The sequence below is a fragment of the Leucopleurus acutus genome, assembly GCF_964270905.1.
Source record: "Leucopleurus acutus genome assembly, chromosome: 2".
Lineage (NCBI taxonomy): Eukaryota > Metazoa > Chordata > Mammalia > Artiodactyla > Delphinidae > Leucopleurus > Leucopleurus acutus.
This window is the reverse complement of record NC_139143.1, coordinates 149,499,873-149,518,233: the sequence shown is the minus strand read 5'-3', so window position 1 is coordinate 149,518,233 and position 18,361 is coordinate 149,499,873. Positions and strand designations below refer to the sequence as shown.

Genomic DNA, 18,361 nt, shown 5'->3' with positions numbered 1-18,361 from the left:
TAAATATTTATTTATTTTTGGCTGCGTTGGGTCTTCGTTGCTGCATGCAGGCTTTCTCTAGTTGCAGCGAGTGGGGGCTACTTTTCATTGCAGTGCACGGGCTTCTCGTTGTGGCGGCTTCTCTTGTTGCAGAGCACAGGCACTAGGCGAGTGGGCTCAGTAGTTGTGGCTCACGGGCTCTAGAGCACAGGCTCAGTAGTTGTGGCGCGCGGGCTTAGTTGCTCCACGGCATGTGGGATCTTCCTGGACCAGGATTCGAACCTGTGTCCGCTGCATTGGCCGGCGGATTCTTAACCACTGCGCCCCAAGGGAAGCCCTAAATTTTTTTTTAACATAGGAAATGCATAAAAGTGTAACAGTACCCATCTTACTCATGATTTGGGGGTCAAAGAAGATTGTCTATGTCTTATGGTTATGATTTTTATATATATTATATATAATATATATATATAATGGTATGTGTATTATCTATGATCTATGTGTGGGCCTTGTAGTGTAGGCATGACATCATTACAGAGATATTTTTCAAGCTCTAACTTATGTTAGTGAGCAATAACAAAACAGCTTAAATTTAAGCAAAAAAATAAAAATTATTCCACAAAAAAACAATTAAGTTTTTTAAGGAAAGCTCTTTCTCCTGTTTTCTTTCAGCCTCAAGATATTGCAGCATGCTGATTGAGGAAGGAGGATTGCAGCATTTATACAACATCAAAGAACATGAACAGACTGATCCTCATGTCCAACAGATTGCTGTGGCCATCCTGGACAGCTTAGAGAAACACATTGTACGCCATGGAAGACCACCTCCCTGTAAAAAGCAGCCCCAGGCCAGACTAAATTGATAGCTATAGGTAATTGGATAATTGAATCACAGAAATTCTTTTTGTGATAGGTTCACTTGGAATATCTTACCCTCTCTGATGTTTTGGGGGTTTCTACAACAAGAGTCATAAAGTGAGTATGGGATTGATAATGTACAGTACTGCCCATGTGAACAGTCTCTGATTTGTCTTGTGATTTTTAACTTATCAGATGAGAAGAGTCTCTTCCTTGATCGTTGCCTTTTAGGAAAATTTCCACATCCTTCAGTGTTTGAACTTACTTGTGCTTAAAATTCTACAGTTTTATGAGGAAGTTTGCACGGACCCTTAGGCCAGACTTTTCTGATCTTAAAGTCCCTTCAGTCAATTTGCAGCTTCAGATAAGCTGTTAACCTGATTTCTGGCACTGCTTCAGTTGTAAATTTTATATTGCTTCTGTATAAAATGCCTTTATTCTCTGTCTGTGTATCTTTTATAAGATGTCCTTCTTAGTGTGAAAGAATGGAAATCTGAGTCCTCTCCTTGTGAAAGCTACTCACTGGCTGGTGCTCGGATGGCTGGCAGAAAATATATTAAAAAGAAAAACTACTAAGGGAAAATAGAGTTTAGGAACTGGGAAAAGGTCTGCTCTTGTGGTATATAGTTTTTAAACTGGGACTGGCTAATCTTCTGGGGCCCACCTCTCCTGAGGCATTGCGCAGTAGCTTGTTCTTCATATTTATTCCTGGAGGCATGGGCTGCTGCTTCCTACACAGACTGCTGGTTACTCTCTAGAAATATTTCCCCAAGCACCACAGTTTAAAATATTACAGCATTCTGCATTAAAGATTAACTGTCTGAATTTCTTTATGTCATATTGTTGTGAAAATGTGAATTTTACAAAAATCGTCTCTTCCTCAAACAGACCATCCTTTTCCCTCTATTTCAAAGTCATTTTGTTCAGTGGAATAGAGACTACACATGGTATTACCTGCTCACTTAAAATACAATTAACAGTAGATTTTGCCATGAGAAGTTAATTTTCTTTTCTTTCAGACTACATGTATCTTAATATTTTCATGTTGGGGAAGGATATCCACATCTCACTGCCAAAAGTAAACAAGAAGAATTAGACTATTGTTAAATGTAATGATTCTAGTTGCAGTGCATAAAAGGAAATATTTTGTGATGGGTTATTTTTTAGACAGTTGCCTTTCCTTTAAGAGAGTTGTTACAGTAAAGAATCAGTTGTCAATAATGGCAGTTGGGAGGCAGCAAGTCACCAAGAGAGTTATTTTTCATTAAACAAAAAAAAAGGCAAAAGATTTATACGATCTGAAGAGAAACCAGAGTATCCACCTTAAATTTTAGTTTGTGAATAAAGTTAACCTGCAGTCTTAGATGACTGCATCTTTTTCATAGATGGCCAAAATGTTTTCAATAGAGATTTTAAATAATACGTTTAAAATCATGGTGATTATTCAGAAGCATTTTTATTTAGAAAGGAGCTGGCTCATTAGTATGCTGATAATATTTTTGACATACACATTTCATACCACTATCACAGTAGTCATACTTGAATTATTTGGTACTCCTTCACAGGAGTGAAAACTTAAACTAAATGAAAATAGATATTTAGAATCATAAAAAACCATATTAAATTATGGGTTAATTCTGACTTAACCAGTTTAAGGAATGTTTATAGGTGTGAGATAAATTTTCACAGATTATTTCTATTTCAGAGGAAATGGAAAATTCTTTTAAAAGTTTCCCCCTTTTTCTGGGTTTTAAATATCTAAGGCAAAATGTAGAAAATAGGATGGCCTACAAAAGCTTGGAGTCGCTAGCTATGTGGAGCATCTCTAGGTCCTCTAGCTTGTGTAGTTAAGGAAAAGCCTATTTGAGAAGTTTGGCTTCAAGTTTCTATTGTATCCTATTCAAGACAAAAGTACATGTTCCTTCTAGGCTAATCCTAGGTTTTTGTCTTTATGAATTGTTTTCAAAAATGGCTAAAAATGTATGGAAAACAATAAATCCCTTCATTACTCAGAATAACTTGTTGATAGATGAAGACTCAAATATATTGAAATTGAAATTGAAATTTGCTACTTTGAGCACTGGTAATGGCCAGATACTTTTGAATCTTAAAAGCAAAATAATTAGGCACATCCCAAATATATAAAAAATTTAGTGCCTTTGTGGTTGGGATAGCTCTTAAAATTGTGTATCTAATTATGGCACTGAATTGTCTATAAGGTCTTGAATCTGGCTATAATACAGTATATATGTATATGTATATATACATGTATATATATATATATAAATTGAAATTATGAGGTGTAACTGGCCTGTCTCTACAGAAAGAATCTATTAGGCCTCCCGTTTGCATTTGTACACTAGAATGTAACAGAACTTGGTGCCTTCAAGGGTTACCTCTTCAGTGGCTTAGAGGTGCTGTTTCAAGCACAATTTAGACTAGGGTTGAAGCACTCATTGCTCAAATCATTGGTGTGCTCAGATATTGCAAATTATCACTACATCAGTCCACAAGCAACAGCAAGGTTTAGATCTACTAAAGGAAAAAGGAAACAGATCTACTAAAGGAAATGGGAAATGGAATTAGACTTTTTAAACTATAAGGATGCATGTGTAAATTTATTGAGTAAAACAAGAACAGTCTGAAATTAAAGCAAAAATAATTAGGGTATCTCATTCTTTCCATCAAGTAAGTTTTGCTGTTCTCTTTATACTCTAAAAAATCATTTTTTCCTTTTGCAGTTGAAAAGGAACATAAATCAAATCAAGTAGTAATAAGGGGTTAATTTACTCTCTGACCAAGGACTCAGTGGTTACTGATCTTAGTTGAGAATTAAAAAAGTCATATCAGACTCACAGATCCAGGAATTGACCTTAGATATTGCCGCTCCTCACCCTTGGACAGAAATGCCGTTTAGTGGCACTAGTCAATTTAAGTGAATTACCCAAGGTAGAGATGAATCCCACAAAGCAACTATGGGAATTTAATTTCATGATATCTTTTGTTTGCAAACTTCCAAAGAATCAAGGATTCATGTTTTAAAATATCAGTGCTGTATATCCAGCCTAGGAAGTTGATCTTGCTAGTGGGACCTTTTGAGTTGGCCCTTTTTCTCCCCAGTCACTTTCATTTGGCTATATTTTAAATTATGCCATGCTCAAGATAGTATTGGGCCATCATCTAGACCTTTGGAGCACATTTTGATGAAAACATATTTTATTATGGTTCATTATGTGCTAAATTAGGGTAGAATCGATTAATGAACCGTGGTTTTGGCTTAGTGCTTTAAAATGCCTGACACCCCACCCTGTCCCCCCATAGAACAAGGTGCAGCAATACCCAAGGTTGAAAAGAGGTCATGAGTAGCCAGGAAAATAAACTTACTTTGTTGTATATGTTGAAACCCACCCCTCTCCTGCCCTCTAATGGTCTGTTTACATTATTTGGTTATTGTGCAACTTTTATCTTGAGATAAACAGTATTATTAAACTGAAGGTGTAAGTTAAAGGCAATATCATACTGTTGGCTGACGTGGGCAGTTTCATCTGTATGTTACTTATTTGGGGGCTTTATATGGCTAGGGCTTCAGAGTAGTGTTCCGAGATAGCTTACAGAGAGGTTTGCAAACTTACGGTTTCCCTCTCAAATCCATTGTAGCAGTTTCAAATGATTGTGTGGATATTGGATATTTAAATTTTACCATTTGCTTTGTATTGACACATTTTTCATTTTTTGTATTAACTCACGAACTGTTTATTTAAGTAATAATGCAAATCCAGACTTCATCCAGTGATGAAAATAGCGGTATGATAGGAAATTTTGCTGAGTGTGCTTTAAATGAGTAACTGCTTTATCTTTTTTTAGTATTTCATAGATTTTGTGTGACATGTACACTCCTAATTATGCATTCTTTGGTTTCCAAATCTTAACCTAAGACATTCTTATGTTAACTGATTGATAGCCTAAGAGAGAACTTTCTCTGCCTGTTTCTCCCCTCCCCCAATTTTTTTTGGGTAAATTATGGGAAAATCAATGCTATTTCTCGTTTCTCTGGATGAAGCAAAGCTCCTTTGGACAGCACAACCTAACTGCGTAGCTAGATAGAATGGCTATCGAGAATATTTAGAAAATCCAAATTTATCAAATTATGAGAAATCATAAATGTAGTTCATTAATAATATGTGCTTAATTTTGAACTTATTTTGGAAAATTGTTCAAATTGGGTTCTTTTAAGCTTACTTTAATCAGCTTAGAAGCAAGAAACTACTTTGCTAATGAAAGCTGAGACATACTTTCATAAAAGCAAGAAATTCTTGAGAGCATTTAAAAATGGGAGGATGTTATGTCAAGATTTATACTTTCAGATAGTCTGTAAGAATAAAATTTTTAAATCCCTGACTTTTGTAGAATTCCCGCTGTCAAATTCTCACTGACTTGTGAGTATGGAAAAAGCTATCTTTTGCTTGAATTCTGATGGAAGAGTTTAACTCCTTTTAAAGGATATGAAAAATTCATTGGAAAGTGTAATGTGTATACATTTCAAAGGCTGTCAATTGTCTGGACTGAAGGCACTGTTCTTACTGTGGCCAGATGAATGGGAGTGTCCTGTACATGAATCATGGTGTTTTAAATCAGGACATCACTTAGGTATTACTGTTGTGTATACAGATTTTTGTTTTGGGGATTTTTTTTTTTTTGGCCTAAATAAATGTTACAAATTTTATGTAAAGTGTGTCTTGTCTACATTTATTCTGGGCATTTGCTTTAAAATTTAAAACTAATGCTTCAAGATTCAGATTCCTTGGTCATCTGTTTGTAACAGTTGCTTTCTGGAAAAGGCCAGTGGGTACTATTTATGTGTTGGAACTTGCATAATTTATAAATCCTTCAGAGAACTTAACAGTTTTGTGGAGAAGAGGAAGTGTCAAATAAACAGATAAATACTACATAACATTGTATTACAGACCAGTCCACGGTACTTGTTATAAAGCCACAGAGACTATACCTAATCCAGACTGGGCACCCATCAGACAGCCCAAGAACACTTCCTAGAGAGCATATCTAGGTTGACAGTCATTCACACAACTATTGAGATAATTAACTGATATAATATATATTGTATGAGTGCATTTAGTGAGGGAGGTTACCAAAAAACAAAGTATAATATAAGAACCCCATGACCAGGAAGAATTCTTAGTGACTTTAGTTTCAGAAACGTCATTTTTATAGTTGAAGAAACTAAGTCGTAGGTAAAATGACCTTGCCCAAATCACACAGCAAGTCAGTAACAGACTCTGCATTACAATTCTTATTTCCAAATTTACAATCCAATGGGCCCCCTCTCCCCCTATTATTGCATAATCGCATGAGATTGCTTAGCTCTTAGGGAATATGTGATTAAACATCAAATGAATGGTACAGAAAAGAATGCGCCAGATGGTCAGAAGTGGAAGTTGACCATCCTTACAGATGGTGTAGGGCAGCATTAGTGTTTAGATGCTATAGAATTGTTAATGAATGATCACTACAAATACTAATGCTTCACTAATACACAAACATGAGATTAGATGTGTTAGTGATAGGGTTTTTAATAGTAGTTTTATTATAATTTTTATAATAATTATTAGCTTAAAATTTTTATTTTATTTATTATTTTTGTTTATTTATTTATTAGTTTTGGCTGTGTTGGGTCTTCGTTGCTGTGCGCGGGCTTTCTCTAGTTGCCACGAGCAGGGGCTACTCTTCGTTGCGGTGCGCGGGCTTCTCACTGCGGTGGCTTCTCTTGTTGCAGAGCACGGGCTCTAGAGTGCACAGGCTTCAGTAGATGTGGCGTGTGGGCTCAGTAGTTGTGGCTCGCGGGCTCTAGAGCACAGGCTCAGTAGTTGTGGCGCACGGGCTTAGTTGCTTTGTGGCATGTGGAATATTCCCGGACCAGGGCTTGAACCCATGTCCCCTGCATTGGCAGGCGGATTCTTAACCACTGTGCCACTAGGGAAGCCCAGCTTTTCTTAACCTTTTATTGTCTCCAATAATTCACTCAATACTAACATGGTATTACTATGGGCCATACATACTGAGGAAGATAAATACCTTTGGCCAATATTTAACCAAACAAGTTGTTGAGCTGTGTTGTCTATAGCCTATCTTCAAAAAGACAAAATCAAACCTTCCAACATTCTTCCCCTCCCCCACCCTTTCTCACAGTTTTTATTATGTAGATCAACCCAGTCTCTTGGCTAAATTTAAATTTCTTCCTTTCCTCCTGATTATCTTTCCATCTTCTATTCCCCATTCTTAATCTGCATCATAAGACTCCAGTGCACAGCTCTGAGTAACTGCATAACTCCTCACATTGAGAAGAGTAGGTGAATGGCAGAAACCATGAGCACTCACATTAATCATTGTCTTTTTATAATTTAAGATTCTAATGCAGTCTGAAAATTCAGCCTATAAAAGAGCAAGTCATAGGGTGGGCATATTGACTGAGCTCTTGGCTTCCAGAAACCAGACTTCACAGCTGGTTTGGGGAAATGATACCAGTGACCAGATGTTGCAGATGAATGGCTTACTCCTGTGCATTCAGTATGACAGCTGTTTAAAATCATCTTGCAATGACTCAGTCAAGGACTGTCACTAGAGAGTGTCTCTCCTAGACTGTGATGAGGCAATAAGAGCTAAGAACAAAAAAACAAAAAGAAAGCCCTCAGCTCTCCTGTTACTTTACATAAAAACACATTACAAAAGGAACTGTTTTGGGGCTTCCCTGGTGGCGCAGTGGTTGAGAGTCCGCCTGCCGATGCAGGGGACACGGGTTCGTGCCCTGGTCCGGGAAGATCCCACATTCTGCGGAGCGGCTGGGCCCGTGAGTCATGGCCGCTGAGCCTGCGCGTCCAGAGCCTGTGCTCCGCAACAGGAGAGGCCACAACAGTGAGAGGCCCGCGTACCGCAAAAAAAAAAAAAAAAAAAAAAACAAACTATTTTCAATGACATATCTAGAATGTGATTGTCATGTTTGAATGCGGAGATTAAGGAGTTACCAAACACATTTTCTACCTAATTCTTGGTCTCATCAATTCAGTCTTAAATAAAGCCCTTTCAAAACTGGATATATTATGAGTAATGAGTCAAGTGCTGTATTTAACCCTCAAACATCTTGTAAGGGAAGATAATTATCCCCTATTTTACAAATGAGGGGAAGCCTAGTGAGGTCAAATGAGTTGCCTCACATCACACAGATAGTAAGTAGAGGAATTTGTAGATTAAACCTAGATACTGTTTTAACACCAGCGTCCCCACTCTGAAGAATGTTTGCTGCTTTGTACAATCTCAGTAGTGATGTCTTTGAATAAAAAGACAAATGTATAATCAAAAGCCCTCTGAAACTGGTTCATGAAATAAACCACATTATTGTTTGTGGGTACTAGCAATGGATTTAGAGTCTTCTCTTTTCAAGACCTATGGGAACAGATCAACTATAGTTTAGGATTTGGGGGTCAATCAATTACCACTATGCGCCAAATTCTATTGTAAGGGGTCTACAATTTCAAATAGCATTAGTTATTCAGTACATTCCAATGCAGTCAGAAACTACATCGAGACAAGCACTATGCTAAGCATTTTTTTTTAATGTATATTTTTTCAACTACGCCTTGCAACAGCCTTGTAAAGAAGGTAATCATGGGCTTCCCTGATGGTGCAGTGGTTGAGAGTCTGCCTGCCGATGCAGGGGACACGGGTTTGTGCCCCGGTCTGGGAAGATCCCACATGCCACGGAGCGGCTGGGCCCGTGAGCCATGGCCGCTGAGCCTGCGCATCCAGAGCCTGTGCTCCGCAACGGGAGAGGCCACAGCAGTGAGAGGCCCGCGTACGGGGAAAAAAAAAAAAAAAAAAGGTAATCATTACATTTTATGGATAAGGAAATTGTGAGGTATTAAATAACTTCGTCAAGGTCACAAGTTATTAGGTTTCAGAGTCACACATGAGACTTGGGTCTGTCAGACTCTGAAATCTATGCTCTTAATCACTGTGCTATAAAGGGGAAAAACCAATTTTACCATTAAGGACAGTCCCAAATCCAATTTAACCATTAAGGCCGTTCCCATGCACACTTTTGGCCTGTCTCAGAGAATGGAGACCATTGACAGCTTTCCAAGTTGATGATTTTCAACCTCACGGGCCCTCAGTGTCATTATTGTAGTGGCTCCTACAGTAAAACATAAGCTTTTACAAATTTGGGGAGAAAATTTCCTCCCCCAAATAATGGGGCTAACGAGACCAACAACCCATGAAACTGATAGAGATAGAGGTTACTTCAATGTGAAAACATCTGAACATGGCTTATCTAACTAGTATAGAGCTTCAGGAGAGTCAGCTGCCACAAACCCCATTTCTAGGGAGGTCTCCAATCAGAGAGGCACTGACCTTGGGCATCAGGACATTTCCAAATAATTGTACAAACAACACTCATAACTTTCCATCCTTTGAAGCCCTAAACCAACTCCCCTGTCTTACTAAGCCAGGATGTAAACCTTTCCCCATAGCTGTACGAGGAGTTACTGTCTATGTAGGATATTCCACTGTGTGTAATAAATTTTTCTCTGGTTTATCTGTTCTCAGTTAATTTACAGGTCTCCTTCCACTTCCAACAATCGGACCTAAGTTGGTAGAGGAGTTTTTCCTCCCAACAGGGTTCACAGTAAGTTCATTAAAAAAAATAAATAAATAAAAAATCGTTAAAACCAATAAATAGGAAGACATAATGTCAGAATAAAGGACAGTACTTTAAATGGATGCATGTAGTTTTATATGTATCACTTGTCCTTATTTTACTCATTTTGATGCCCACCTGTGATAAAGACAACAAAAGTCTTTGGATCAGCCTTAGGGAACCATTTCCTTAGTTAATTTGGTTCCCCAGGAGTGGTTTCTCTTTCTTCAAGTTCACTACTTCAGTGTGTTACCTTTTACTAATTAAGTTAGTAAAGAAGGAGACTAGTCAAGAGGGCGCTCTCTGAACTCTAGGCTGCCCCTCCCTAAATAGAGGCAACCTTTTCTTTAGGGCCATTGATGATTTGTACTCCTCTGTGGTTCCAGTTTCTTTGTTTCCTAAGCAGGCTCTTTCTATGATAATACAGGTTTTACTGCTGATCACTACAGTAGGAGAAATAAACCGAATCTACAGACAGATAAGACAAAGACTTAGTAGCTAGTCTTTGTGTTTCTGATGCCCAGAAAGAGACAAAGACTTGCTCAAAGTCACAGAGCTTCACATGACCCTTAGAAATCATCCTGTCTACTTGAGAACACAAAAATAACACATGGGGTGTTAGACAATCACTTAGTTTTTGAAATTCTGCAAGTTTGGTATTATTCTTTATTTAGCTCACTTTCCAGAAGAGGAAACTGAGGCTCATAGGTTAAGTAACTACCCAAAGGTAGGGTGGAGATGGAATCTGAATTCAGGCTTTTTTGACATCAGAGCTCATGACCTTTCCCCTATACTTCATGCCAACAAAGCTAAAGAAATTTTACAAAGTCCTTAAAGATATCCAACCACGATTTAAAGAAATCTTGACTCTGGTTTCCTAATTTCATTTCAGAAGTTTAATTTCTTGAAACTTACCAATTTCTATGTTTCTGCACTATCCTTCCCCTACCTATTCAGAGTTTTCAGGAAAAGGGTGGGGCATGTCAGTGAAGGCTCTCTAAAGGAAGTGACATCTCAGTGAGATCAGAAGGATTAATAGGAATTACTTAGTAGGGGGAGGTGGCATGGACAACAATGAATGTGCAAAGGTACATTTCTAGAACTGAAGCAATTTCAGTACCTAATTTTTTTTAAAATTTATTTTTGGCTGCATTGGGTCTTTGTTGCTGTGTGTGGGCTTTCTTTAGTTGCAGCGAGTGGGGGCTACTCTTTGTTGTGGTGTGCGGGCTTCTCATTGTGGTGGCTTCTCTTTGGTGCAGAGCACAGGCTCTAGGTGCGTGGGCTTCAGTAGTTGTGGCTCGCGGGCTCTAGAGTGCAGGCTCAGTAGTTGTGGCGCGTGGGCTTAGTTGCTCTGTGGCATGGGTCAAATGGGTCACTTGGGTCAAATGCTGCCGAACAAATAAGATGAGAGAGGAGTGACAACTGAATTTAGCAACTTTGAAGTTAACAAGAACGGTTAGTAGAGTGGCAGAGGTGAAAGAAAATGGTAAGAGAAAAATTGGAGACAGCAAGTGCAGACCACATTTTGGATAAGTTTTGCTCTAAAGGATGGAAGAGATGTGAGGGCAATACCTGAATAGGGAAATTAGGTCAAAAGAAGTGTTTTGTTTTTTTTTTTAATTATGGGAAAAATATCAGCTGGTGGGAATGATCCAAGAAGGAGGGGGAAAAATGATAATTTAGGAGAAAGGATGTTGCTGGATGATGTCTTTGACTAAGCAAGGGAAGATGAGATCTATTGCACAAGTCCAGAGTTGGCCTTAGATAAGGGTATAAATAGTTCATAGTAATAGGAGGGAATGCAAAGACAGAGAGCCTATACTGGTAGGTGGGTAGATGTGATGGGGGGAGCTTGGAATGTTCTTTTTGATTCTTTTCTTTTTTCAGTGAAAGAGGAAACACAGTATGGTTGGAGGAAGAGGTGTTGGAGAGTTGATAGAAGTTAGGAAATAGTCCATTTAATGTACTCTAATATAAAATAAAAATTAAATTTAAAAAAGTATACCTGAAACTAACACAACATTGTAAATCAACTATAGTCCAATCTAAAATAAAAATTAAATTTAAAAAAGAACATTGATTGGATTTGGATTTAGAAAACTCAACTTTGACTCCCAGGTTTTCCACGCATCAGGTAGGTAAAATTTAACTTGTCTGTTCAATCCCTCAGGTAGTTCAGTTTCTCTATGGGTAAAATGGAGATACCTAAGGCCTGGGATTTCTATTTGTATGAAGATTAAATAAAAGAATAAATGTGAAAGGAAAGCATTTTGCAGTTATTTGAACTCGAAAAATAACTTTAACATTTGAATCCACTTATCAAGGACTTGTTTCATTACTCATTTTCATGTGTTTTACATAATCTTTTTTTTTCTATTTTTTTTTTTTGTCGTGCAGCTGAGGGATTTCAGTTCCCCTACCAGGGATTGAACCTGGACCATGGCAGTGAAAGCGTGGAATCCTAACCACTAGACCACCAGGGAACTCCCTACATACATTATCTTATTTAATCCTTATATTAACCCTGTGAGATAAGGCATTCTCATCCCATTTTACTGATGGGGAAGTTGAGCTTCAGAGAAATTAAAAACCTTGTCCAAGGTTCACAAGTTAGTAGGTGGCTGAGCAGGCATTCCAAAGCAGGATTCAAATCCAAGCCCCCTACTCTTAATAACTAAATTCTCTTAAATTAGCTAAAGTGTTCTAATTCACTACTCTCTCTCAGGGTTTCTTTCTTGCAGCAGGTTAGAAGGGTCTTCTCCATATTTTTTAGGTCACAAGAAAGCTGAGCAGTTCAGTTTGTGTACTTACTAGATCAGAAGTGGTTTTGATATTTGATTCATCCAATGTCAGTAGAAGGTGAAACAAAGGTCTGATATAAGAGAGGTGCTGTTGCCAGATGTGTAGGAGAAAGGACTTTAAAAAATAGATTTCAAAATGTAGGGGCTTCCCTGGTGGTGCAGTGGTTAAGAATCCGCCTGCGCTGCCAATGCAGGGGACACAGGTTTGATCCCTGGACTGGGAGGATACCTCGTGCTGCGGAGCAACTAAGCCTGTGCGCCAAAACTACTGGGACTGTGCTCTAGAGCCTGTGAGCCACAACTACTGAGCCCGTGTGCCACAACTACTGAAGCCTGCATGCCCTAGAGCCCGTGCTCCGCAACGAGAAGCCACCGCAATGAGTAGCCCCCGCTCGCCGCAACTAGAGAAATCCTGTGCCCAGCAACGAGGACCCAACACAGCCATAAGTAATTAAAAAATGTATACAATCAGCCCTCCTTATGCACGGGCTCTCCATCCCTGGATTCAACCGCTATGGAAGATGTTCAGGAAAAAAATTCCATAAAATTTCAAAAAGCAAAAGTTGAATTTGCCAGTACCAGCCGCTATTTACACAGCATTTACACTGTATTAGTATAAGCACTCTAGAGGTGATTTGAAGTATAGTGGACAAGGTGCCTAGGTTATATGCAAATGTTACACCATTTTATATAAGGTACTTCAGTTTCAGAGGATTTGCATATGGTGGATCCTGAAACCAATGTCCCTGGGGACACGGAGGGCCCACCACATTCTATTTCCCAACTCCACAGAGCTGGTCCATGGCCATGCCTTTGACCGGCGACAAGAATGTGGTACCTAGCCCTATGGTGTCGGTTGGAGGGAGACGGTCTCAGAGGGATGTGTAGGAGTTGGGCGAGTGGTTCGGGAGGCCTAAGATTGGTCTCTGGAGCGTCAAAAAGGCGGAAGAAGGGCTGTTGGGCCCTCAAGGCGTGGAGGGGTGGTCGGCCCGGTGTGGGTGGGGAAGGCCGTCCTGGGGGCGGGGTCTGCGGCGGACGAGTGCTTTACAAAAGCCCAAACCTTCCGCAAGAGCGCAGAGTGCCTGCCCGCCGAGCGGGCGCTGTTCAGCTGCTTTCCGGTGCCGGTCGAGACCACCTCTCGCGGGATCCGGGCCCGCTCGACGGCCGCTCTCTCCTCGACGCCTTTCCGGCGGGGCTCGCCATGGTTCACTTCTTGCACCCAGGCCTCTCGCCCCGGACTATCGTCCCTCCGGACGCTCATAAGGACGACCTGGGCTGCGGCGTGGCGCAGGTGAGCACCGGGGAGGGGGAGGGGGGAACGCGAGCCTAGGCGGGACGCCAGGCCCCTGGCGAGCACGGCGAGTCGTCGGGGACTGTGTTGAGGCACTTGTTGGCTCGTTTGACCGACGCGGGGGTAAAGTCTGAAGAGGCTGAGCCCCCTGCCAGGCTTCTATCTTTTATAGGAAGTGCATGCCGGAGAAGAGTTTTCCTCCCAGGGCGTCCCAGCCTTGGAGCCGAGCGAGCAGACCCTGCGCAGCTGAGAGGAGGGGCGGCGGGATGAGTCCCGCCTCCCGCGTGACCTTGGGCGAGTCCCCTGCTCAGGTCTCTGATGCTCACCTGTGCCTGCGAGGGCGGCAGCTATTTTGCAGGGTGGTGTAAATGTAGACGTAAGTGCTGGGCATGGCTTTAGACTTGGCCCGTAGTAGACGGTGGCGCTTTTTGTCATGATGCACCCAAATGCCTCAAACCTCGACCGTTCCCCGTGTGTTGGGGATCTGTTGATTCCCAGAGGCCGTGACCTGTCGGTCCCGGGATCGTTAACAGGAAAGACCTTCTGAGCCCGGCGGGGGGCACTGGAGCCCGGAAGACTGAAATTCCTTAAATTCCACGTGTTTGTTTCCCTCTCTTTTCCGTCGGAATGCCTGTTAGACTAAACTGAGTAAAATGCAAACCAAAAGAGTTTGTATTTGGCGCCTACTGTGTGTCAGGTATTGCATTTCTAGAGTAATCTCGGATTTTTTTGTAGGCATTTTACTGGTGTATAGGGAAATTGAGAACCGTTCCTTGACTTTCTAATGATCTGGAGCCTGACATCAGTTGTTTTGATGTCAGACTCCATGTTCTACAACATCCCAAGGGCTACCGCTCTTAGAACTCAAAATCTAATGAACGCTCAACCGACAATTAGTATGGGGGGGGGGAAGGAAATATCCTGATTGAGGTTGGACTTTACACGCTGACGCCGTGTTGGCTTTTGTGTCCTTCAAAGATCTAGCCTGTATTCCTGTAGACCCTTTTGGACTCACTTTTAAAAGCTGCCTAAATAATTTGTAAATTTGTTTGTAGCTAATGGAAAAGCTGCGTTTTTAATGTATGTACTGATACAGCGTGTCAAGCACATTTTTTGTTGGCGCTGACTGGAATTGAAAAACAAGGTTTTCTTTAGAAAAGTGATCAGACTAATAATCCATTTTCTGTCTGGTTCCATACTGCACTATGTACACTCGTTTTTTTGGTTAAGATTTTATTTTTAATTAATTTTAAAAGTTGTACAATGCATGAATACTTTTCCTTTAGATATATTTCTCTATGCTGTATTTAATTTTATTTAGCAGTGTTTTGTAGTTTTTGGTGTAAAGGTCTTTTACATATTTTGTTAAATTTATCCCTGTTTTTGGTAGTACTGTAAATACTTTTTTTTTTTCTTTTGCGGTACGCGGGCCTCTCACTGTTGTGGCCTCTCCCATTGCGGAGCACAGGCTCCAGACGCGCAGGCTCAGCGGCCATTGCTCACGGGCCCAGCTGCTCCGCGGCATGTGGGATCCTCCCAGACCGGGGCACGAACCCATGTCCCCTGCATCAGCAGGCGGACTCTCAACCACTGCGCCACCAGGGAAGCCCTGTTTTTGTTTTTTTAAATCATGAATGTGTTGAATCAATGTGTGTTGAATTTTGTTGAGTGCTTTTTCAGCATTTAATAAGATGTTTTTGTTCTTTATTGTGTTAATGTGGTGGATTTTATTGATTGTGAATTTAACTTTACATTCTAGGAATAAACACCACCTGGTCATGATGTATTATTTTTATATATCGAAGAATTCTATTGCTAGTATTTTTGAAATATTGTTTATGTCCATGTTTATGAGGCAAATTGCTCTTTAAAAATATTTTATCTGGGAATTCCCTGGTGGTCCAGTGGTTAGGACTCTGCGTTTTCACTGCTGTGGGCCCGGGTTTGATCCCTAGTCGAGGAACTAAGATCCAACAAGCCACGCGGCAAGGGCAAAAAAAAAAAAAAAAAAAAAATTATCTGGTTTTAGTATCTAGATAATGTTGGCCTTAAAATATGAGTTGGGAAGTGTTCCCTATTCAGTTTTTTGAGTTTGTGGGATATTGGTATTATTTATTCCTTAGATGTTTAACAGAATTCACCAGTGAAACCATTGAGACTTTAATTTCTTTGGGGGATTTTTTTTTAATTTTTATTTTATATTGGACTATAGTTGATTTACAATGTTGTGTTAGTTTCAGGTGTACAGCAGAGTGATTCAGTTATACATATATCTATTCTTTTTCAAATTCTTTTCCTCTTTAGGTTATTACAGAATATATTGAGCAGAGTTTCCTGTGCTATACAGTAGGTCCTTGTTGGTTATCTGTTTTAAATATAGTAGTGTGTTATGTCAATCCTAAACTCCCAATTTATCCCTCCCCCTGAGGGAAGGTTTTAAACTATATCTACTTCTTGGGGGAAATGCTCATAAATTTTGATATATTGTTAAAAATATTTTATAAGTACTGTTAAGAGTCCTTCTTTGACCCATGGGATATTTAGAAGTGTACTGCCTAATTCCCAAATAGTTGGGGATATTCCACATATCTTTTTGTTTAATGCAAATACGTTGTTGTCAGAAAACATGCTCTGTGATTTCAATCCATTTATATTTATTGAGATTGTTTTATGGCTCAGATATTGTCTATCTTGGTGCATGTTCATGTGCACTTAAAAGGAGTATGTGTTCTGTAGTTGGGTATAGTATTCTATGAAGGTCAGGTCAAGTTGATTGAGAATGTTAATCTATATTCATTTTTTTTTTTGGCCACACAGTGTGGCATGCAGGATCTTAGTTCCCCTACCAGGGATCCAACCTGTGCCCCCTGCAGTGGAAGCGCAGAGTCCTAAGCACTGGACTGCCAGGGATTTCCCAATGTTAATCTATATTCTTATTCATTTTCCATCTACTTGTTTTTATCAGTTGCTGAAGACAAGTGTTAATTTCCAACTGTAATCATCAATTTTTCTGTTTATTCTTTCAGTTTTTACTTTATGAACTTTGAAGCTGTTAGTAAGTGCATATACATTAGGAATTATGTCTTCTTGATGAATTCATCCTTTTATCATTATGAAATGTCCATCTTGATTTCTGATAATATTCTTTTCCTGAAGGCTTCTTTTTCTGACATTAACATAGTCACTCCAGTGTCCGTATGGTTAGTGTTTTTTAAACAATGCTGTGTTGTTTAAAGCCCATCTATTGTAAACAGCAGGCTTGCTTTTTTAATCCAGTTTGACAATCTGTGCCTTTTAAATTAGAGTAAATATAATTATCAAAATTGTTGTGTTTCAGTTGCTGTTTGTGTTCTATTTGTCCTATGTGTTTGTTGTCGTGTTTCTCCTTTGCGCGGCTTCTTTTCAACTGAGTATATACATACATATTTTTTGGCTATGCTGCGCAGCTTGCAGAACCTTAGTTCTGCGACCAGGGATTGAATTTGCACCCTCAGAAGTGAAAGCACGGAGTCCTAACCACTGGACTGCCAGGGAATTCCCTCAGTTGAGTATTTTTAAAGTTTCATTTTATCTCTTCTGTTGACTTACTAGTTCTGTTCCTCTCCTTTCCCTGCCCCACCCCAACTCTCTTTAATGGTCACTCAAAGATAGCAGTTTTTTAAATGTGGACTCAAGACCTCTGGGGTCTCTAAGACTGCATTCTCTTTCATTAAGTCACACATTAATGAAATTTGCAAAAATGTAAAACAGTGCTGCCGTTGTCACTAAACTTTTAAAAATTCTTTTTGAAAATATAGCTGTTTTAAAAAAATGTTCTTTCTTGGGAATTCCCTGGAGGTCCAGTGGTTAGGACTTGGTGCTTTCACTGCCGAGGCCAGGGTTCAATCCCTGGTCTGGGAACTAAGATCCTGCAAGCCACACGGTGTGGCCAGAAAATAAAAAAATGTTCTTTGTGTCAACATTTGATTTTTATTTTAACTTTTAACTAAATGAATTAATACATATTTTAAAGATTTCTTAGTTTTAATGCAGAAAATGTTGAAAGATGTAATACAATTTTTAAGAGTATAAAGAGGTCCTAAGTTTGAGAGTCATAGCTCCAGGTTTTAAAATTTACATGTTTGACTTACCACAGTCTACTTTTAAATATATCGCTTCACCTTACAACAGTATTCTTTCATGTTCTCACCTCTTTCCTGTACTTTGTACTTTTGAAATAATACATTTTACTTCTCCATGTTAGAAATTGCACAATATATTGTTTTTACTTTTTCTTTGATCAATCAGTTATTTCTTAAAGGAATTAGGAAATAAGAAAAAAAGTCTGAAAATGTCTTTATTTTACTTTTATTTCTGAAAGATATTTTCATTGCACTTAGTTTTTTTTTTTTTTTAATATTTATTTATTTATTTATTTGGCTGCACTGGTTCTTAGTTGTGGCATGCGACATCTTTAGTTGTGGCATTCTAACTCTTAGTTGTGGCATATGGGATCTAGTTCCCTGACCACGGATCAAACCTGGGCCCCCTGCATTGGGAGCGTGGAGTTGTAACCGCTGGCCCCCCAGGGAAATCCCTGAAAATGTTGTTTCATTGTCTTCTGGCTAGTATTGCTTCTGATGAAAATTTAGTGGTCATGCTTCTTTTTTTTTTTTAAAAATGTGTCCACATTACCTCTGGTTCCCCCCTCCCCCAGTCTTAAGGTTTTTCTCTTTATTGTTGGTT

The 18,361-nt window shown here is 39.5% G+C and overlaps 2 protein-coding genes across 3 annotated transcripts in view; both read left to right on the top strand.

The window, feature by feature from the left end:
- The window catches only part of ZYG11B (zyg-11 family member B, cell cycle regulator), a 79,872-nt gene extending 74,134 nt beyond the window's left edge, over positions 1–5,738 (top strand). The window contains exon 14 of one of the 2 annotated variants that reach the window (XM_082863481.1): positions 652–5,738. In XM_082863481.1, coding sequence (XP_082719607.1) covers positions 652–842 — 191 coding nt within the window. In that variant the 3' untranslated portion in view covers positions 843–5,738. The remainder of the gene's footprint in view (positions 1–651) is intronic. The other variant, XM_082863482.1, reaches the window with a different exon arrangement.
- Positions 5,739–13,546: 7,808 nt separating this feature from the next.
- ZYG11A (zyg-11 family member A, cell cycle regulator) overlaps positions 13,547–18,361 on the top strand; it is a gene marked incomplete at its 5' end in the record, with an annotated part of 57,267 nt that continues 52,452 nt past the window's right edge. The window contains one exon of the mRNA XM_082863500.1: positions 13,547–13,636. Within this exon, the coding sequence (XP_082719626.1) occupies positions 13,547–13,636 (90 nt within the window). The remainder of the gene's footprint in view (positions 13,637–18,361) is intronic.